Source organism: Moschus berezovskii, chromosome 8, assembly GCF_049115385.1.
Source record: "Moschus berezovskii isolate FMDL1 chromosome 8, NW_MosBer_1.0, whole genome shotgun sequence".
NCBI lineage: Eukaryota > Metazoa > Chordata > Mammalia > Artiodactyla > Moschidae > Moschus > Moschus berezovskii.
In genome coordinates, this window is record NC_142467.1 from 110,163,797 (window position 1) to 110,186,882 (window position 23,086).

Consider the following 23,086-nt stretch of genomic DNA (forward strand, 5'->3'; position numbering starts at 1 on the left):
CAGCAATTATGCAAATGCTTATATAATTTGTACTAACACGCTGTTTATATTTCTGTTGGCTCTTTGGGAATGAAGGTGTCTAAACTCTAAGGCAGTTGGATGGCATCACCGACTCGATGGACATGAGTTTGCACAAGCTCTGGGAGTTGGTGATGGACAAGGAAGCCTGGCGTGCTGCAGTCCATGGTCTCACAAAGAGTCGGACACACCTCAGGGACTGAACTGAACTGAAACTCTGAGGATATCATTAATCTGGAACAAGTAGGTCTTGGGTATTCTGAGTAAATGATGAGCTACTGTATCCTAGATTAAAAATATTCCTAGACATCTATAACAACTTACTATAAAACATAACAGAAAAGATCCTATTTGTAACAGTAATAACACTCTAACTCTTGGTAGTAAACCTCTTGGGATATATTTTAAAAGGTTTGAACTAATGTTCTTATTTCCCTGAGAAAAATAACCATCTTGAAGATGTCAATCACTTGTTTTCAGCTAAGATTTGCTGCAGTTCTGTTGAATGCTGGACACTCACTAATTTAAGCAGAGGTATCACCCAAAATAAAGATCCTCATGATATTGTTTAAAAACCATAAGAAAACAAGCCCAAAAGACATTTGATAAATGGACAAAAGTAGCCAAAACATTTTAAGTCATGATGGTGATTCTTGCCCTATGTGGTTTTAGAATTTCCTGTTAAGCAAAGTAATTATTAAGACTCCAGTGCTGGTGCAAAAAAGATAACATTTTTCACCTGAAAAATGAGCCAGATCACCTCCATGAACTTCAGAGATAGGAAATATGCACCCCAAAGTCAGGAGGAAGGATGAGTTAGTAAATGAAGGGTGTTGACACCACAGAGTGGCAATTTAGAAAAAATAAACACTTAAAGTCTTTAATTTATACCTTACAGGAAACACTTCACTTGAAGAAGCTAAATACTTAAAATTCAAATCAGAAAAAAAAAAAAATCAAAACATATGAAGTACCTCTCTGAAAGGCTGATTATTTTCTACAATCTAAACAAAAAGAAGAAATCAGCAGGAGGGACCTCACAGAGTTGACCAGAAGAAATCAAAGTCAGCACGGTAAAATAAGAAAGGAAACTTGAAGAATACGTCTGCCCAAGCTAACAAAGGGTTAATATTTAGCCCCAAGGAGGACGAGCCAGCTTCAGAAGAGGAAAAGGTTCAGCAACAATAGGATCCTACCCACACCCATATAATTAACCCAAAGCAAACGCCCAGGGCTGAGGGGCCCAGTCCAGCCCCTGCACTCAGGAGCTGAGCTCATTCCACTGGAAGCAAGGAGCACCTTCAGGTTGGGAGGACTGTGAGGACCCTGCCCCTGAGCAGAACAGGCTGACACCTGGACAGAGCATCTGCCAGCATCTGTGCTCCTCCATTGTGCCCAGTCCCAAAGGATCCACTCCTGTCACCAAAGCCATCACCTACAGCCGTCAGTTCCCTGCAACTGGTCTGGCTTTGAAGCTCCTAGGCTCCAAATCCTACAGCCCCAAGAGCTCCTCAAAGAGAAGAATGCAGTGACTCCAGTAACCTTGATGGTGGAGGCAGATGCCACGCACACTTTTCTTGCCTCTCCAATGTCCACCATCCCCACCCAGCTTTGGCCGCCCCCTGCCTTCTACTCCATCCACTCCCAGACACTAAGCAGGAGCCAGGCTCATTCGTCTCCTTGCTCACACGTCCGTCTCCTCGCTCAGGTGTCTTGTGCAGGACACCACTTGAACAACTTTTCATGGCAACCCTGAGCAAAGCCCAACTGGCCTCCCTAGTAAGGACACAGGCAGCAAGGGCCTGGGGACCCCGGCAGAAAAGATGGCACCCAAAGGTCAAGCCACCCTATCTGAAGCGAGGGCCACTCCAGCAAGGCAGAGCAAGGCCTTGACCTCATTTGCTGGGAAGCGCACCAAGAACTCAGCTCTTCCCCGGAAGCAATTAGCCCTGCTTGTGCGGATGGTTGAGGGGAGATGTGTGCTCTGACATCAAAGGGGCTTTATCCAGAGCTTCAGCGGGAGGGGCCCAGGCTCTGGACTCCCTGTGACCTGGAGCAAGTCACTGCCCTCTCTGAGCCCTGCTTTCCTCCAAGTCCAGCGGGATCGTGTCGCCGTCCCTGACTGCGCCCATTGTCGGGGCGGGGCTGGTGAGCATCGCAGGAGGTGGCTGTAAACAGAGCAACACGGTGCCGCCTGGGGCTGAGTGAGCGGCCAGAGATGGAGAGTCCACTGCCCAGGAAGGTTCCCCAGGAAGGGCCATCCAGGGTGACGGAGGGGGCTCCCCTCACTCTGGGAAAGCGGGGAGCACAGGCAGAGGAGGGAAGAGAAGGGGAAGGGAGGGAGGGGAGGGAGTAGAAAGAACTGAGGAAGGAAAACAGAGGGACGGAGGGGAGGAGGGGGGAGGAGGGACGGGAAGGATGGGGGCGGGGGGGAGACAGAGAGGAAGCGAGGGACGAGAGGGCAGGGGTGGGTGAGGCAGGGAAGAGAGAGGACAGAAGCGATGCCTGGAGTGTGAGCCAAGGCCCAGCGCCGCCCCAGGACTCGGCACCTCTGCCTGCTTGGAGCTGCTCTGGAGAGACTGGCCCACCCTCTGTCTGCCGAGCAGGCCCGGGACCTCCTTGCTCTGTGCAGGCAGGTCTCAGACAAACCACTCCAGGCGGTGACAGACCCCGCACCCCGGGGGGCTGAGACCCCAGCCTGGGGCCAGTGAGCTCAGGCCAGCGGCTGATGGTCAGCCGGCAGGTGCAGGGAGCAGAGGGGACGGGAGCAGTCAAGGAGCCTCAGGGGCCTGTGGTCTGGCTGGGGGCGTCAGTGGGCACCACGAGAAGGACACCCTGCGTCTACCCTGCCCACTGGATCCGCAGCATCACATCCACGTGCCTGTGGCGGGCAGCCAGCCCTTGAGATGGCCGTGCAAGGGAGGCCACCCTCCCTCTGCCAGACTCTGAATTCCCAGGTGGGGGACCCAGGGCAGAGAGGGTCAGGAGGCAGCTCCCCTGGTCGCAGGCCGCCTGGAGGCCTGGCCGTCCCTCTTGGCCGTCACCTTTCACCCCAGTCTCCCCACGACATTCCTTTAGACTGAGGCCAGCCAGACTCGTTTCCCATCACTCCCTCGCAGACACATGCCCTCCAAGGCAGGTGGCATGGCAAGGAAGGAAACTGAGGGTCACAGGCCAGCGAAAGAACGGGAGGGCCCCAAACCTGGCTCTGGGTGACCTCAGGCCTCCCAACCCCAGGTCCTGCCCAGATCTGATGAGTCAGACTCTCTCAGGGTGGGACCTAGACACAGGCATTGTTCAAACTGCCCCAAATCCATGCCTGTCTGTGGGCAGACCGCTAATATGATGGAAAACAAATTTATTTTTACAGGCTACAGATTTCCTCTAAGGGGACAATGGTCTTTGGAAAAAGACCTTCTAGAAGCGTGAGGGAATCAAGCTACAATGGGGGTAGGAGGTCTGCATTGGCAGGTGTCAGTGACTCAGAAGGGGGATAAAAAGGGGGCCTGCCCCAGAGACACTGGAGGATGGGAGAGCCTCACTGAGAGGAGAGGGACCTGCCGTCAAAGGGACCTGAGAACCGCTCCCTGCACTACAGGGAGCCAGCGGCACGGCTGGGCAGGGCAGCCCCCTCCGCCTTCCCGCACCCCGCAAGGGCTTCCTGTGAGGGGTCAACAGCTGTTCACAGGGGCCGCAAGCTTGCAACTGAGGGGACCGGGCGGCAGTCCTGAAGTCCAGGATGGCAGGGGCCCAGCCTCTGGGAACTGCAATGCCTTGAGCCTTTAAGGAGGGTGGTGGTGGTGTGGGGGTTAGACACATTTTACCTAGATTTCAGTTCCTTTGCTGATGAAAAGTAGATCTTAGAAAACTAGAGTTCAGAGGATATTGCCTTCGCATGAAATCCATCTTAGTCCACAAGCAAGCATTATATTAAGCAGAGAAATGCCAGGGGCGTTCCCATCAGAGTCAGGCGCAGAAAGGAATACACAAAGCCACTGCAGGTACTTAACGTTACTGCGAAGGTTCTCGATGCAACAGATCGAAAATTAAGCTCCAGAATTATCATAGTCCACAAATGGTACAGCTGTTTACCCAGAAAACCCAAGGGAACTCACAAAGATATATGAGAATTGAGTTCAATCAAGCAGCCTGATAAAAGATAATTGCATACAAATCAATAGTCACCCTGTATACCAGCAATAGACGGAAATGCTTTAATTCACAATGGCAAAAAGAAAAAAACCCTTAAAATGGCCCTGGTTTTAAATAATAGGTGACCCATATAAAAAACATGGGATACTTTACTAAGCAACATCAAAGTAGAGTCAAATCAATCAAAAATATACCATATTCCTGGTAAACACTACAAATTATGTCCATTCCCCCTTTAACTGGTGTCTAAGTTTAATTTAATGTCAATCAAATACACAAGGGATGTTTCTAACCTGACAAAACAATTCTGAAATTCAATTGAATGAATAAACAGATGTGACCAGCTAGGAAAATTTTGCAAAACAGCAAAATGGGAAGTATCCAGTCAGATGTTTCAAAGCAGCACGATCCAGCAGAATTATGAATGCTACATGCAGCCACGTTTTTAAAAAGGTGAATTAATTTCAGCAATATATTTTACTTAAACCAATATATCCAAACTATTATCATATTAACTTGTAGTCACTATTGAATTTATCGATTAGATATTTTATATTCTTTTTCTTTGGTGCTAAGTCTTTGAATTCTGGTGTATATTTTGCATTCAAGAGCACGTCTCAGTCCAGACCAACCACACCTCAAATAACCAACAGCCTCGAGTGGCTTGTAGCTACCATAATGGACAGCATAGTTGTCAAATAGCCAATATTTTACATATTAGAGCTTTAAAGCTCTAATAATGAACATAATTCAGTACTGGTATAAGAATACCTTATTTGCCGTGTGGTCCAATCCCTGCTTTCAAAGGAGAAATATCCAGGTGCAAAGATGAATCTTTGAACATTCTGCTCATAGAGCCAAGAAGGGCTGGTCCCTGCAGTATGGACAACCCAGGCTCTCTCACTGCCCTGGTGCCCTACCACGGGCACTGCATGCCGGCTCTCAGGGACTAAAACCATTAACCACGCGTAACATCATCAAAATAACAAAACCACATGTCCAGGACTCTAAGACACACATTTTCCACATTTACCACATCCAAACTCAGGATGAAATCCATGGGTCTTTTCCCTGCTGGCAGCTGGCAGCGATTGTGGGGTGGCTGGCATTGCCTGGCACACACCAAATCTGCCACGGTGTTTCATACTGCCATCACGTCACCTGACTTATGTGCGGGGTCAGCGACACTCGCCACCCAACATGTCTTCAAGAAGTCACGCTGTGACGCAAAAATTATATGTGTACAGGAAGTCACAGAGACAACGCGGTGTGTAGCTTTGGCGTCCAGAGGAGTGTCGCTGGAGGAAGGGCCATGGCCTCGTTCCTTTACTAAAGCCAGGAAGACACCAGAAGCAGATGAAGCCAGTCACACACGAAGTCAGCACAGTGAGCAAGGCAGGCGAGCGAGGCAGGAGCCCCAGCTCCGAGCAGCCGGTGGCAGTGGTGGCTGCCCGCACGCCACGAGACCGTGGTTAAGGCACAACAGAGCAGTTGAGTTGGAGTGTCCTCTCTTTCCTGTTGGGTCGTCTAATTGATGGCACCTTAGACACAATGAAACTCAGAAACAGCCCACATTTCCCAAATCATCGACCTGGGCTAAGTGCTGTTAAATCCTGCACCCCTCCTTCCAAAGCCCAATGAGGGGGCCAATCCGAAGAACGGGCAACGTTCGGGCAATCCGAACATTGGCAGTGTTGCGGCCCTTGTCGAGGCTGCCCAGCTGCCAGGGACAAAGCTAACCATGGGACACGGCAGCCTCCAGCCCACGTTAAGCCCACTGCTCACCGTGGCACTCACTGAAGCACGCGTGGCAGGGTGGGGCGGCGCAGAGCCTGCCGAGCCTTGTCCCAGACGCTGGGGCCTCCTCCACCTCAGAGCGGAAGCTGTGTGCCCCCTCCACAGGCCCTGGAGGAGACATGCAGTGCAATTGAAATTCATGGATGAGCCCGAGGAGCCAGCTCCAGACTCAGTAATAACTTCTCCATATTAATGGCAGCACAGCAGAGCCGGTGGACAGCTGACATTTAATATGAAACATAGGCAGCAGAGCCAGAGGCTCCTACCTGGGCCCTCCCACTCGGGAATGCCTGCCGTGGGGGGAGCAGGGCCCAAGGCAGCATCCAGATTCAGGGGCGGGAGCCATGCCCTCCCCTCAGTCCCTCCATCCCACCTCAGTCCCTCCATCCCACCTCAGTCCCTCCCTTGAAGGAAAGCCCAGCTGAGATCACATGACCACACACACACACTCACACTCGTGCACACACTCGCACACAGGCTTACTCAGATGCACACAGACATACACACAGATGCCCACACACACTCAGCACACTCACACAGATATGCATACATGTGCACACGTATTCCCAGGGACAGGAATGTGCACACACATTCACATGTACCAGCAGCCTGCTGTGTTCAGGCTACAATACAAAATTCCCCTGCTTGCCCCAGTGGAGGAGGGCAATAGGTGTGACCCCAGACATGTCTGCCTGTCAGTACAGACCCGCAGTCCCAGCAGAGGCCCCCAAAATACGTGACCCTACATATCTCAGAGACCAGAAGAGGAGGCCCAGGCCACAGCTCAGGCCACCACACAGCAAAGACCCCCTTGATGCTGAAGTGGACAGCCCGGGTCACGGTGGGGTGGGGGAGCACTCCTGTGGCTCAGAGTGGGGAGCACTGCTGTGGCTCAGAGTGGGGGAGCACTGCTGTGGCTCGGAGTGGGGAGCACTCCTGTGGCTCAGAGTGGGCGAGCACTCCTGTGCTCAGAGTGGGGAGCACTCCTGTGGCTCAGAGTGGGGAGCACTCCTGTGGCTCAGAGTGGGGAGCACTCCTGTGGCTCAGAGTGGGGGAGCACTCCTGTGGCTCAGAGTGGGGAGCACTCCTGTGGCTCAGCGTGGGTGAGCTCTTCGATGTCTCCTCTCCTCAGGGATGTTGTGGCACCTGTAGTCCTCGCAGAAGGCCTGGGTGAAGACCCAGCCTCTCCTCGCCTCCCACCTGATGCTGGTCCCTCCTCACTCACTATTGCTGGGGACATGGGGGCACAGGCAGTCAGTCATCAGGCAAGGGAACCTGAAACCTGCCAGCACCTAAAGGAGCAGCAGGTCATGACCAATGCCAGAAACACACAAGCGGGCAGTGGAGTCAGGGCAGGGGTGGCAGTGTGACAGAAGATGGTCAGTAAAGAGCCTCCTTGGCCTGAGACTCAGAGGCTGGTAACCAATCGTTCTGGCCTCCACGAGGGGCCTAGTCAGGCTCCACTCTGCTCCTGCACTATACATTGCCCGGCCACAGTGACTGGCTGTGGAAAGGTCCCAGGACCTAAGCCTGTCCATTCTGCATAGAGCTCAGAACTTTGGCAGGAACCTCCAAAAAGCAGGCTGTTCCCTTTTAGAACCTGGTTATGCCTGTGGGGTATGAGGAGTGTGTGTACAGAGTCACACTGGGGAGAAGGAACTGGGCAAGCGGGGGCACGACCCCACCTCTGAATTACCTGCACAGCCTTACCAGTCCCCAGAAGCCCTGTGTGTGTGCGTGATAAAATATACACATAACATAACATTTACCATCTTAGCCACTTTGAAGTGTATGTTTTGCTGGCATTAAGTACATTCATAAGGTTGTGCAACGATCACCATCATCCATCTCCAGAACTCTTTCCTTTTTGTAAAACTGAAGTTCTGTATCCACAACGCTCTGTCTTCCGCCTTTAGCTCCTAACAGCCACAACTTACAACTCTACCCCGTCTCTAAGATTCTGATAATCAAAAACGCCTTCAGATGCCATATTGGCTGAAGCCTGTGAGTCTGGATTTCCGACCACAGACCAGCCTACACCATTCTAAGGGGGCCACCGCGAGGCAGGCAGGGGCCATGGGCTGCTGCTCTGCTGCTTCCAGCACAAATCCCTGACAAGCCAGCTTCCACCAGCCACAGGTCAGTACACCCAGTCCCAGCAGGGAAGAGCCCCTGGGAAGCTCCTTCCCTCCCACCAAACGGCACTAGGTGAGCAGCGGTGGGGAGGCCATCCATCTGTGGATGTCCCAGTAGAGACCAGGGGGTATCTGTGATGAAGTAAGCCTGGGTTCTCAGCAAGTTCTCAAAGAAAGCTCCTGCCTGCAGGAAGCCCTGCCCATCTACTAATCCCGCTGCCAGTGCCACTCTCAAAGCTTCCACATATGTCTCTGGAGGCCCAGTCAAGACCTCAGAGCTCCGTGGACTCACACTGGATTCATTTGCTCACGTAATATCAACAGACGCAGAAATGCTGCCTCTCTGAAGAGACGCCTGCATGTCTGGCAGCAGAGAACCTGTGTTCCCAAAGGCCAAAAATCTATCACGGAATGCCAGGTATAGACTGGCCATGGTCCCCACCTCTCCTTCCATCAAACTGATCCCCTCAACTGACTCCCATTTGGTGCCAAGACACCCAGAGTTGCTTTATAAAGGTCTCAGAAATGATTGTTCCAGCCCCACTTGCCACCTGACTCAAAGCTGGATGGTGACTTGCCAGAGCTCAGTCTCTTCAGGCCCAGAAGGGGTCCCTCCCTTACTTAAGTTTCACTTAGACCAGGGGTTTTCAACTTACCTTTCATGAACTCCAAAATGGGGACAAGAAAACTGCACAAAACCACATGAGTACACAATGCTTTCCTGCAGAAAAGGAGCTTTGGGGCCTTCTTCTAGGGGTCCTACCCCCACTGAGCATGGACATTCTGGGTTATGTCCACATACCCCATCCCTGGGTATGATCCCAGGGTATGGGGCACAGGGCCTTGAGGGGCAAAGGACTGGATGGGCTTCTATCCCCCACTCCCCAGACACTCATTTCCTGGCCCCTAGCTGAGCTCCACCCAGCTGGAGCTGGGCCCTAGGGACCCAGGTACAAATTGCCTATGGCAAAAGTTACCAAAGAAGCATGGGGTACAATGTGGCATGTGAATGTCTAGGACAGCTTCCTGGATGAAATGCCATTTAGCTGAGACTACAATGGGCTCCAAAATCACTGCAGATGGTGACTGCAGCCATGAAATTAAAAGACACTTGCTCCTTGGAAGAAAAGCTATGACAAACCTAGACAGCATATTAAAAAGCAGAGACATTACTCTGCTGACAAAAGTTTGTATAGTCAAAGCTATGGTTTTTCCAGTAAGTCAATATGGATGTGAGAGCTGGACCATAAAGGAAGGCTGAGCGTCGAAGAATTGATGCCTTTGAACTGTGGTGTTGGAGAAGACTCTTGAGAGTCCCTTGGACTGCAGGGAGATCAAACCAGTCAATCATAAAGGAAATGAATCTTAAACATTCATTGGAAAGACTGATGCTGAAGCTGAAACTCCAATACTTTGGCCACCTGATGCAAAGAGCTGACTCATTGGAAAAGACCCTGATGCTGGGAAAGACTGAAGGCAGGAGGAGACGGGGACGACAGAGGATGAGATGGCTGGATGGCGTCACCGACTCGATGGACGTGAGTCTGAGCAAGCTCCAGGAGAAGCCCGGCGTGCCGCAGTCCATGGAGTCACCAAGAGTCAGACAGGACTGAGCGACGGAGCGACAGAGTGGGCCAACCAAAGAGGGAGAGGAGGGAGTGGCCCGGGCGCGGGTGCGGCCTGTGCAAGGGCGGGGCAGGAGTGTCCAGTCGAGAGAAACTAAGAGCTTGGTGTGACTGTGGCACAGGCACGAGGGCGGACACAGCGACAGACAAGGCTGAAGACTACTGGGCCAGGTCACGGGAGGCCTTCTATGCCCAGCCAGGCGTCCCTGGGGGCTCAGACGGTAAAGAATCTGCCTGCAACACAGGAGACCCAGGGTCGATCCCTGGGTCGGGAAGATCCCCTAGAGAAGGAAATGGCAGCCCACTCCAGGATTCCTACCTGGGAAGTCCCATGGACAGAGGAGCCCGGTCGGCTACAGCTTATGGGGTACAAAGAGTCAGACACAACTGAGCAGCTAACAGTTTCAATGTAGTTGAATTTTTTTTATTTCTGAGTTTGGATTTTTTTAAGGGCAATCAGAACCACTTAAGACCACTACTCATGAAAAGTCTTAAGCAAAGGAGTGACATGATTGAATGCATGGTTTACAAAAGTCAGTCTGGTAGCTGTGTGGGGAGAGAGTTGCTCCAGTTTGGAGTCCCTAAAGATCACAGGGCTTGGAGTTAGGCATGGTAGAAAGCTGTGAACTGAGATGAAGTCTGGAGATGTCTAGGATGATGACTGGCTGCATGTGAGGGTCATGGAGAGAGCAGGAAGGCGCAATTCTGGGATTCCTGCAAGTGAATGTTGCGGTCTGAAGGAGAGTAGAAAGACCCATGTTCCATTTCAGAAGCATGGGTCACTCAAGGAAGGGGCCCACGAGGCAGCTGGGCAGGCAAGTCTGGAGCGCAGGAAGAGACGCAGGACCTGAAGTCTGGGTGAAGTGTGCTGGCCCAGCATACTGGTCCTCCCCCTCGCTTTCTGATAAAACCTGAATCCGTTCCAGAGTTTGGGGATCTGACCCTCACTCTCAGTCCCAAAGATGGGCAAGAGACTCTGGCTAGGCTCACATCACAGTGCTTGATTTAAAGGTGGGCCTATACCCTAAGGGCTCCCCAGCTGTTCAGTTCAGTTCAGTCGCTCACTTGTGTCTGACACTTTGTGATCCCATGGACTGCAGCACACCAGGCCTCCCTGTCCATCACCAACTCCCAGAGTTTACTCAAACCCATGTCCATCGAGTCGGTGATGCCATCCAACCATCTCATCCTCTGTCATCCCCTTCTCCTCCTGCCTTCAATCTTTCCCAGCAACAGGGTCTTTTCAAATGAGTCAGTTCTTCGCATCAGGTGGCCAAAGTATTGGAGTTGCAGCTTCAGCATCAATCCTTCCAATGAATATTCAGGACTGATTTCCTTTAAGTTGGGTCTCCTTGCAGTCCAAGAGACTCTCAGGAGTCTTTTCCAGCACCGCAGTTCAAAAGCATCAATTCTTCAGTGCTCAGCTTTCTTTATAGTCCAACTCTCACATTCATACATGACTACTGGAAAAACCATAGCTTTGACTAGATGGACTTTTATTGGCAAAGTAATGTCTCTGCTTTTTAATATGCTGTCTAGGTTGGCCATGGGGATGGTCTTGGTCCCTTTCTCCTGTACAATGTCACGAACCTCCGTCCAGAGTTCATCAGGCACTCTATCTATCAGATCTAGACCCTTAAATCTATTTCTTACTTCCACTGTATAACCATAAGGGATTTGATTTAGGTCATATCTGAATGGTCTAGTGGTTTTCCCTACTTCCTTCAATTTAAGTCTGAATTTGGCAATAAGGAGTTCATGATCAGAGCCACAGTCGGCTCCTGGTCTTGTTTTTGCTAACTGTATACAGCTTCTCCATCTTTGGCTGCAAAGAATATAATCAATCTGATTTCGGTGTTGACCATCTGGTGATGTCCATGTATCCATGTGTAGAGTCTTCTCTACAGGGACCAAGACCATTCCCATGGAAAAGAAATGCAAAAAAGCAAAACGGCTGTCTGAGGAGGCCTTACAAATAGCTGTGAAAAGAAGAGAAGCGAAAAGTAAAGGAGGAAAGGAAAGATATAAGCATCTGAATGCAGAGTTCCAAAGAATAGCAAGGAGAGATAAGAAAGCCTTCCTCAGCGATCAATGCAAATAAATAGAGGAAAACAACAGAATAGGAAAAACAAGAGATCTTTTCAAGAAAATTAGAGATATCAAGGGAACATTTCATGCAAAGATGGGCTCGATAAAGGGCAGAAATGGTATGGACCTAACAGAAGCAGAAGATATTAAGAAGAGGTGGCAAGAATACACAGAAGAACTATACAAAAAAGATCTTCACAACGAAGATAATCACGATGGCGTGATCACTCACCTGGAACCAGACATCTTGGAATGTGAAGTCAAGTGGGCCTTAGAGAGCATCACAAAGAACAAAGCTAGTGGAGGTGATGGAATTCCAACTGAGCTATTTCAAATCCTGAAAGATGATGCTGTGAAAGTGCTGCACTCAATATGCCAGCAAATTTGGAAAACTCAGCAATGGCCACAGGACTGGAAAAGGTCAGTCTTCATTCCAATCCCAAAGAAAGGCAATGCCAAAGAATGCCCAAACTACCGCAAAATTGCACTCATCTCCCACGCTAGTAAAGTCATGCACAAAGTTCTCCAAGCTAGGCTTCAGCAATATGTGAATCGTGAACTTCCAGATGTTCAAGCAGGTTTTAGAAAAGGCAGAGGAACCAGAGATCAAATTGCCAACATCCGCTGGATTATGGAGAAAGCAAGAGAGTTCCAGAAAAACATCTATTTCTGCTTCATTGACTATGCCAAGGCCTTTGACTGTGTGGATCACAATAAACTGTGGAAAATTCTGAAAGAGATGGGAATCCCAGACCACCTCACCTGCCTCTTGAGAAACCTGTATGCAGGTCAGGAAGCAACAGTTAGAACTGTACATGGAACAACAGACTGGTTCCAAATAGGAAAAGGAGTACGTCAAGTTTGTATATTGTCACCTTGCTAATTTAACTTATATGCAGAGTACATCATGAGGAACGCTGGGCTGGAAGAAGCACAAGCTGGAATCAAGATTGCCGGGAGAAATATCAATAACCTCAGATATGCAGATGACACTACCCTTATGGCAGAAAGTGAAGAGGAACTCAAAGGCCTCTTGAGGAAAGTGAAAGAGGAAAGTGAAAAGGTTGGCTTGAAGCTCAACATTCAGAAAACTAAGATCATGGCATCTGGTCCCATCACTTCTTGGGAAATAGATGGGGAAACAGTGGGAACAGTGTCAGACTTTATTTTTTGGGGCTCCAAAATCACTGCAGATGCTGATTGCAGCCATGAAATTAAAAGACACTTCCTCCTTGGAAAGAAAGTTATGACCAGCCTAGATAGTATATTAAAAAGCAGAGACATTACTTTGCCAACCAAGGTCCGTCTAGTCAAGGCTGTGGTTTTTCCCGTGGTCATGTATGGATGTGAGAGTTGGACTGTGAAGAAAGCTGATCGCTGAAGAATTGATGCTTTTGAACTGTGGTGCTGGAGAAGACTCTTGAGAGTCCCTTATACTGCAAGGAGATCCAACCAGTCCATTCTAAAGGAGATCAGTCCTGGGTGTTCATTGGAAGGACTGATGCTAAAGCCGAAACTCCAATACTTTGGCCACCTCATGCGATGAGTTGACTCACTGGAAAAGACGCTGATGCTGGGAGCGATTGGGGTTAGGAGGAGACCGGGACGACAGAGAATGAGATGGCTGGATGGCATCACCGACTCGATGGACATGAGTTTGAGTGAACTCCGGGAGTTGGTGATGGACAGGGAGGCCTGGTATGCTGTGGTTCATGGGGTCGCTAAGAGTCGGACACGACTGAGCGACTGAACTGAACTGAACTGAACTGTGGTTGGCCATAACTTGAAGCAGCCCTGAGCCACTAGATCCAGCCATACCTGAAGGCCGTCTCAGGACCCCAAGGAACTGGGCCCACGACATCTTGTTTGTTTCATCCAAGTTGGCCTTCCACAACTTGAATGAATCTTAAATGACAAGGAGAATAATAAGCCAGATAGGAGGCTGAGACCATCCTGGACAGCTGTGTAGATTGCCAAGAGTAGGGGCCAAGCAGGAGCCTCTGCTCCTCCGACCTGAGGAGCCCCAACACCCAGGGAATTCAGACGTTCCCATAGCCCCTCTTTGATGTTCCTGAGACCTTCTTATTGCCCTCCAGGCAGTGCCAAGGCAAGATGAAAGGTGAGGAGACTCTCCAAAGGGCAACTGCAAGTCCCACACACTTCTCACCCGTAGCCCTGCAGCCCAAGCGTGTTGCACCTGCCCTCGCCATTCTAGCACCTGAGCCAGCTGGAACCCAGTGTGTGGCCTCAAAGACAGTGGCCATTATAGAAAAATGAAACTCAATTCCATCCCTTAGGCCAGCAAATGATCTCTCTCTCTCTCCGTGGCCCTTAGTGACTTTTAATACCCATCAAGACTCTACAGAGCAGGGGCCTGGCTGGCATAGCAGCCCAGCAGGGGAGCCCCAGCGCACAAGGTAGCAGGCCTTGATCATGACCCTCAAAGTCACTGCCCAGTCCGGAGACATTCTCACCGATGGCTTGCCAACCAGAGACGCCAGGCCAGAGAGGTCCCCCGAGCAGCAATGCGTGCAGGAGACAGAGGTGTGTCAGGGAGCTTCCAACCTACTGGAGTCTCCACTGCCATTACTGCCCCATAAGGACTCAGGCCGCCTGAAAGGGGCTGCAGCCCAGAGCATGTCAGCCACAAGTCACCAAGCCACCTGGCCACCAGACCTACCCCCAACTCCCACTGACTGACACTGACAACAGTCAGTGCTGCTGACCAAGAAGGTCTCCAGGAGTTGACTAGAAAAGGTAGGAAATGTTTTAAAGAAATGCATTTCTTTATTTTATTTTATTTTGGCACGTACTAAAGGCAATAACATGTAGGAAGCATGGTCTTAGAACCAAACAGACGTGTATTTAAATACAGACCCGCAAAGCTTGAAGCAGGCTATCTCAGTTAATTCATCCGTAAAATGGGAATAATATCAGTCACACACTGCAGGGTGTGGTGAGGATCAGTCAAGGTGATATAGCATAAGGTGCTCAACGGAAAGCCTGATACATAACATGGGCACAGTAAACTGACGTTCTGTTATTATTTTTTTGTCAACAGGCTTCTCATGGGTCTTTAGTGAGCATGGAAGAATGACATGAAATTACATATCATGTGGCCTGAGAGGTACTAGAGAATTCTTCCATAGCAATGAGATATACAAGTATCCTTTGTTAAGCATCATTTTCTCACTCATTGTGAAAAAGGCAAATGTTAACCTTCCCCTGAGAATATGATGAACAATATCTATCTAGTGGCTATAAGAGAACCTGGAAACTACATCTACCAACCTCTCTGGAAATAAAATGTACGGTATGTTTTATGAAGCATGTGGCTTTTCCAGTGGTCATGTATGGATGTGAGAGCTGCACCATAAAGAAGGCTGAGCACCAAAGAATTGATGCTTTTGAACTGTGGTGTTGGAGAAGACTCTTGAGAGTCCCAGGGACTGCAAGGAGATCCAACCAGTCAATCCTACAGGAGATCAGCCTTGAATATTCACTGGAAGGACTGATGTTGAAGCTGAAGCTCCAATACTTTGGCCAGCTGATGCAAAAAGCCGACTCAATGGAAAAGACCCTGATGCTGCAAAAGATTGAGGGCAGGTGGAGGAGGGGACAACAGAGGATGAGATGGTTGGATGGCATCAGAGACTCAATGGAGATGAGTTTGAGCAAGCTCCAGGAGATGTTGAAGGACAGGAAAGCCTGGCGTGCTGCAGTCCATAGAGTCGCAAAGAGTCAGACATGACTGACAGAACAACGGCATGAAGCACGTGGCATTTCTTGACTCTATGCCTCCACCTGACTCAGCTAGAATGTTCACCTCGGCAGCCCCAGGTCCTTACCTCCTGTCATTCTAGGGAGCAGCACCCCTTGCGCTCCCCATCCGTGGGGTTCCACAAACCTCAGGTTCTGATTCTCATGGAAGCATCTGACCCCAGCCTGAATAGAGTGCTACCCAGGAGTCAGCCAGAACTATCAGAGAAAGATCATCAGCCAGCACCGCTGGGCGCCTTGACTTACCACAGAAGGACTCCACCTGAGAACAAAGCCAACACATAAGAAGGCGGAGGCAGGGAGACAAGGGGAGGAGCACTGGATCCAGCCAGGCCTAAAGGCCGAGCAGCGCGTGAGCCACTAAGTTCCCATTTCTGCTTAAATGATCTGACTTGTGTTTCCTTCACTGGTGACTGAAAGGATCCTGACCGTAAGAATCCCCTCATGCTAAGCAGAAAAGGAGACTGCTGTCCACAGAACACAGAGTTACCACTGCCTTCTTTCAAGGCAGAGAAACAAACTCAGGACCAGCAAGGAGATGAGCAAGTGTGTGTCCCAGGCTAGAAGTAGAACAGGCCTGGAAAGGCCTATGGCTCTAGGGAGAGGCTCGTCCCACCTAAGCACCTAAGCATCTCAACCTAAGCTGTAAGCCGCCAGCTGCCTGCTGTGACCCTGCTTCGTGGTTTCTCCACTTGTCTCCCAGGAATGCACATTCCTGGGGTTCCTGCAGAGAAGAGGCTGGTGGATCTGCTACAGTACACGAAGTTCAGGAGGTTTCTTTATGACAGAGCCTCTCAGAGATCCCAGTGGGCCTCCCTGAATCTCCTGGGTTGAAAGCAAGTTGCAGCGTTTCCCACACCAATTGTCCATTGAACCACATTTGCTCAGGGAAACTTGTGGTGTGATCCTGTAGAACTCCTTTGCAGAAATTAGGGTGTAATACTTTGCTTCTCAAAGGGCAGTCCCGAAGCCCAGGAGCATCAGCCTGGTAGTTCATTAGAAATGCAGAAACTTGAACCCCGCCCTAGACACGCTGACTCAGAATCTGAATTGTAACAAGTTCCCTGAGGAGCCACACATACACTGCAGCCTGACACACCTGCTTCTGTGTGTCTCACTATCTATGAAGGAGGAGCAGGGCGCAGAGGAAGGGGCACTGTGTGGCATGGCTGCTGACATGGTGAGATGCATGTAGGACTCTCGGAAGAGGGAATGGCTCGGGATTGCAGTTCCACTACCACACATCAAGGTCTTCTATTTGCCCAGACTTGAAAGCACGTGGCAGAAGGGGCTGGACAGAGCCAGGCCAGACTCCTACCACCACAGGCAGTGTGGCCTTGGGCAAGATACTCAATCTCCCAGCGCCTCAGCTGTCCATCTGTAAATGAGGGATGAAGAATCCCTCCCACTACAGGGCTGCTGTGGACCAGAAACATGAGGTTTAAACCCTAGGCGCTTTGCAATCAGCCCATCAGTGATACACAGAGGGACTTCAATAGTTAAGTGGTATCAAATCAGGACATTCACACACCAAAAGGAAAGAAGAACTAATGATGCTGCCCCACTGTCTCAATGCCATTTTCACTGACCACATTCAAGGCCACACTGACAGACCCCAGCCCCTCTTTCAGCTCCAGTCTGCTCTCCAGCTGCGTCTTGCACTTCCGCTGGTGTGTGTCTAGTACATGTGACATCTCACTGTGCCTGTTCTGATCAAGCCAATACACACCTGGTACTTCTCAGAATACGCTCTTCCCTGTGGGCCTTTGCCCCCTGGCAACTCATGCTCAAAGAGACCCCAGGAGCATGCTTTCCAAGCCCTGACCAGAGTGGGCCCCAGACTATTAGCTGAGCATGGTGCCCAGGGGGCAGGGGGACGGGCACCAGGCCAGCTACATCTCTGACCAGCACAGCAGACAACCGCGCTTGGAGGTACTTGCTGAAAAAACAAACCAAGGAATGAACCGATGAATGAATGCTACATGAACAAAGCCTCTCTGAAATGCTTTCCCTCAAGAATTACTCAGCACACAGGAGTTGCTCAACAACAAGACTGAGTAAATGCAACCCATTCCAGTGTTCTTACCGGGGAAACCCCACAGACAGAGGAGCCTGGCAGGCTACAGTCCATGGGTCACAAAGAGTCGGACATGACTGAGCAACTAACAACAGACCACTTCCATGTCAACTCCCCCACCCCAGCTCAGGCCACCACCACCCACATTCCGATCCCCCAACACCAGTTTCCTTTTATTTAGGAAATTCACCTCCAGCGTAAAATAAGACACACTTATGAACTCTGGGACATCCTCAGAGGCAACAAGGATATAAAGGGCTGCACCATGTTAACCCAGCTATTCCAAGGACATTCACAGTTGTTTGCAATACGTCTGGGTTCTAACTAAATCCAGCCAAAGGCAGTGATTTTCCGAAGCAACAAGTGACATTTCCTGTGTGTCCATAAAAAGAACACCACCGGTTGTGGGGTTCTGTGTAATTGCTGGCTCTGCAACTTGCAGGGTAAGCCTGAGGACGGGGGCCTTGGGGGCCACCAGGGCTGGGAGAGAGGCCACTTGCTCCAAGCAAGAGTCCCCTGAGTAGTAATTAGAACTGAACCCACGGTGGGCGGCTTCAGATGTCTGGCCAGCACAGCCAGCCTGACCACCACACAGCCAATCCAAAATAGAAAACTGCAGTGGCTTCTGCCACGTGCCAGGCCCCGGGGTGGCCAGACAGAGCACTGCCAATGTCAGCCTCCTCCCTGAGCATTGATCCAGGCTTCCTCCAAGGCTCTCTTATGCAAAGCCATGGTCCCTCTAGGCTCCTGGAAGGAGGACTTCCCAGAGCTCTGGTCACACTGAGCGGCCCAGCCAGTCCCAGAAGGGTCCCACTCCCCAGCCTCTCCTGTCCTTCAGGGGTTGCCCAGGGGCACCACAGACTGCATTTCCAAATGCTCCGCTTGGCTCAAAATAGAGAGAGAAAACTAACTTTTCAAATAACCAGCTGAAATCCAACAGGAAACCACAGCATAAAAACTCAGCCAGGGGGCAGAGGGATAACTGGGCATTTCAGCACTACTGCCTGTTCGCTGGGCTGGCACCACCTGCACACACAGAAACAAGAAAACCACCCACCTGCATACGTGCCCCCACACATATCACACAAACTACAATGCACAGCAACACACTGAACAGACACCGACAAACAAATGAGCAAACTCCTGTGAACACACACATGCACAAGACACAATGACACAGTCACAGGTTCACACAAGTGCGCATGTACTTGGATACCAGCACCCATGCCAAAACACGTGTGCAGATGCACGCACTCACCGAGATATACACACACCCAAATGCAAAAGGAAAACCAGTTCCTGTAGGCTTAAGGGGGACCACACTTGGCTACTTGCTAAATACTTTGGAAATGCAGCCCTTCCCCTGCATAAATCACCCTCTCGGCCCAATCAAAACAGCCTGCCTTCCAGCCAACCCCTTCGGTGGTCCCTAAGCACAAGGGGTGCAGAGAAGGTCCTCAGTACAGGCCTTGCCGTTCCAGCGGACCCCCAGATAACCGGCTTCCAAAGCCCACGTGAGAGCAGTGGACAGACAGAAGGGAGAGAAGCGCAGACTCACCAGCCCGTCGCAGTTGCTGAGCGCCACGGAGGAGGCTTCAGCCAGGCCCGCGACGTCTCCGACGTAGAGGCAGGTCCCAAGCAGGGGCTCCACGCGGGTGGCACCCGATTCTCCCTGCCACTCCACCGTGGCCCCGGGCGCCACGAGGCGGGCATTGGGCCGCAGCCGCAGGTGCAGGTCTCGGCCAAACACCGTAACATTGTAGAAGAGGCGGCCACCGGGGTCCTCCTCGCCGCCTCCTGAGAGCCCCGGGATCTGGACAGGGGCGGCCCTGCGGGTCCGTACCCCAGCCGGGGCCGTCGCCGCCGACACCACGTGGGACACCAAGCGGCCCTGGGCGTCAGTGCGCACCGGCACCGCCAGGATGCGCTCGGCTCCGTGCCCCTGGGGCCCGCCTGCAAAGGGAAGGGGCGTTAGACCAGCCGAGACCGGCAACCCCAGGGCCCCGCCACCGAGCACAGCATCCTTCCAAACCCCGCCCCACTGCGAAGGGAAGGGCGTTCCACTAGGCATCCCCCAGAAACTAGCCTGCACCTCCCCGGCCTTCTTCCAACCGGGAAGGGGCGTTAACGGGGCTACCACGCTGGCGCTCCTCCGACCTCCGGTCGACCCCTCTGGGACCCTCCCAACCAAGAGCTCTGCCCCCTGCCCCGTTCCAAGTTGGGGTTCCTCAGCTCCTCGCAGTTCCCAGGGGCGGGCCCGGTCAGACCGTCCCCCGCCCCTTGAACCTACCGTCCTTGGCAGGACATGGGGCTGCTCTGAAGCCATTCCCGGTTGGTTCCCTACCCGTGCGCTTCTACCTCTTAGCAGTCCCCGCCGCGCGACTGCCCTCACCGCTCGCCTCCCGAGCTGCGAGGACTCGGCTCCCCCGGCACTGGCGGCCTGTCCTCCGCGTACAGCTCCAGGTTAGCCCGTTGCCGCCCGCCTCCCCCGCGTGCCCGAGAAAGGGGAGGGGTGGAGCAGGGTCCCTCCGATCTTCGAGGATCCCCTCCGGGGCGCCCCAACCAATCCTCAAGGCCCAAGGCGGCGCGCTCTGCACCCGGCTGCTCCCGAGAGTCTCCGGACGCGAGCCGGGGCGCCGCCTCGCCCTGGCTCCCCCGGACCCGCTGGTGCTGATGCTGCGCTCGTCGCCGCCGGGCTTTCCCGGCCCTCTGTCTCCACGCTCGGCGTCCCGGGAGCCGCGAGCGCTCCGGGGCTCCCTCCGGCCCGAGCTTCCCGGGTGCGCCGCAGGGCGCCCCCTGCCCGACCAACCCGGCCCCGAAGTTGGCCAACTTGGCCCCGGGCGGGGCGCGCGGAGTTTGCCCAAGTCGAGCCGGACGCCGCCTGGGGAGGGGGCGGTGGGGCGCGCGGGGCGGAGCCCGGCCGAGCGGGGTCGCGAGGCGTGGGGACGCGGCCGCACCTACCTGGGGGGTCGGCGGCGGCGAGCCGGGCGCCCGCGGGCAGCGGCAGCAGCAGGAGCAGCCACAGCGCGGGGCAGAGCAGGCGGCCGGCGGCTCCCGCCGGCGGATCCATGGCAGCCGGACCACAGCCGGGGCCCCGCACTCGCAGCCGGCGCGAAAGTTCCCCGCGCGCCGCCCAGCCCACATCTGGGGCAGCTGGAGCCGCCCGCAGCTGCAGCACCGCAGGGCGCGGGGCGGAGGAGGCGAGGCGCGGCGGGGCGGGCGGGGGCGCGCCGAGGGGAGGCGGGGAGGGAAGGAGCGCGGGCGAGGGAGGCGGGAGGGAGGGGAAGGCGAGCGGCGGAGGGCGGGGACGGCGGGCGCCTCAGCCTGCGCTGACCCGGCGCTTCTTGGCGCGGCCGCCGCCGCCGCCGCCCGCTCCCCTCCTCGCGCCGTCGCCGCCGCGGTTCCAGGCTCGCAGCGAAGCAGAGACACCCCGAGGCGGCGGCAGAGAAGCGCCGCGGGCCGGGGCGGGGGAGCCCCGCGGCCGGCCACCTTCGGCGCGCCACCTCGGAGGAGCAAGTTCCCCGCCCAAAGAGGACCCGGGCCCCCGGGGCCCAGCCGGCGGTCTCGGGGCGCAAGAGGTGGCCCCTCTGTGCGCCCTCGGGTGGGCGAAGAGGCCCGAGTGCCGTGGGGCTGAGCCAGGCCTTTTGACCAGATGGAGACCCCAGGGACTGGAAGAGTGTTCCAGGAGGGCGTGTGCACCACAGGGGCCTGCCCAAAGATCAACTTTTACCCCTCCAGAGAGGGGCAAGGCTCCCGCAGTCCCCAGTACCTCTTTGCCTTAAGGTCCCCCCCACACACACACCCTGTCCTCTTCCTCCCCAGCCCTCCCCTGCAGCCTGCGAGCACACTCTCCTCAGCGTAGACCTGGGCTCTGCCCGCTAGAACCTCACAGGCTGCCTCCCTCACCTGTCCTGAATCCTACATGGGATTCACGAAGTCTGGTCTTTGCACTCACCCAGGCTCTGCCTGAAATCGCCTCTCTACCCTCTGCCCACCGTTTCCAACTCAGCATCCAAGGCGTCCCTCTGCAGCCTGGAGCCAGTTTGCAGTCAAAGCCCATCCCCAGCTGGACTCTTCCTCATCCTTTCACTGCCTGGAGTCAGCATCCTACCATGTCTGCTGTCCCCCCCGGCACAATGCCCTTCCCCCCGGGTCCTGCCCAGGAACCCACTTCCAAACATGTGTCTATGGGAGCACCTCTGCTATGTGACCCCTGCCTCAAGTCCCTGAAGGGTAGACAACTGTCCCTTTGGAGTTTCTTATTCACTCCTGAATAAGAAAGGCTGAGTGGCCAGGGCTTTGGGATTGGCTTGGCCAGGCGGGGCCTGATGACTCAGATCCCTCCATGCCCACCAGAAAGACCCAGTCTTACGGGGAAAACACATGACTTGGGCAACTTGCTTTAGCTGTGGTTTCATATCCTTAGTTCCATCATTTCCAGGACCTGGGTGTCTAGGCACTGCAGCTTGACGGTCATCTTTACATGGAAGCTTCTCTCTGCATCAGCTGAGGGCGCACCACAGCATCCAGCCCCCAGGATGGTGAACATTTGTTGTCAGTGTTTAAAACAGTGATATTTCACCTAAAAATTTAAACTTTTTACTTCTCTTGAGAAATTGGAAATTGGGCCTGCATTTCTACTTATCAGTGATAAATGAAGCAAATGCTTTGCAGTTTGCTGTATGTGTCCTTCCCTTATCCCCAACAGTCATCCACTTTTGTGACCTCTGATGCTTCCAGAGAAAGCGGATGGAGATCAGTGTATGAGGAAAGAGCCAGGTATCCTGGAGGACTTCCTGTAAGAAATGGCATGGGTCAAATCCTAAAGGCTGAGGAAGCCAAGCAGCCCAGAGTTGGGTTCAGCTAGGTGCTGTCTTGGAACCCATGACTCTCTTCCACTCATTTCCCGTGTGGTTTTTGTGCTTTCATCCTCCTGAAGAGACGAATGAGACCCAAGCAGCAGCATCACCTACTTGATGAGGGTGATGTTCTATCACCTCACTCACTTCCCGGCCAGGTTTATGGTCTTTACCATAATCCTTCCACTACCACCATTATTTCTTTGTACTGTACTTAATCCTGTACTTGAGTTTTTAAAGGATACTTTAAATCACTACTGTACATGGGAAAGCCAAAATCTTGCCGTAAGTCAAAGATAACTGCCAAAAATAAATATATGAAACAAAAAGCTGTTATCAAATTCTAAATACTAAATTTTAATACTGCCTGCAAAACGTATTGAGCCTGAAGATGATTAACAAGTGTTTAAAAAATGGTAAGAAAGCCCAGCAGAAGCAAAGCCCTTTTCTTTAATGCGATCAGAAGAATGAAGGGAGAATTGAAAATGAACGACTCTTTCACCTTGCGAGTTGATATTTTCTAACGGGTCCACGTAGCTAAATCATCTTGCGCAC

At 52.7% G+C, this 23,086-nt stretch overlaps 1 protein-coding gene across 1 annotated transcript in view; it reads right to left on the minus strand.

Annotated features, from left to right (window-relative positions):
- The window catches only part of ADAMTS2 (ADAM metallopeptidase with thrombospondin type 1 motif 2), a 255,613-nt gene extending 234,738 nt beyond the window's left edge, over positions 1-20,875 (minus strand). Inside the window, exons 1-2 of the mRNA XM_055429192.2 lie at positions 20,634-20,875; positions 19,231-19,625 (exon numbers count right to left, since the gene is read on the minus strand). Of these exons, the coding sequence (XP_055285167.2) occupies positions 19,231-19,625; positions 20,634-20,742 (504 nt within the window). The 5' untranslated portion in view covers positions 20,743-20,875. The remainder of the gene's footprint in view (positions 1-19,230; positions 19,626-20,633) is intronic.
- Positions 20,876-23,086: the final 2,211 nt, after the last annotated feature.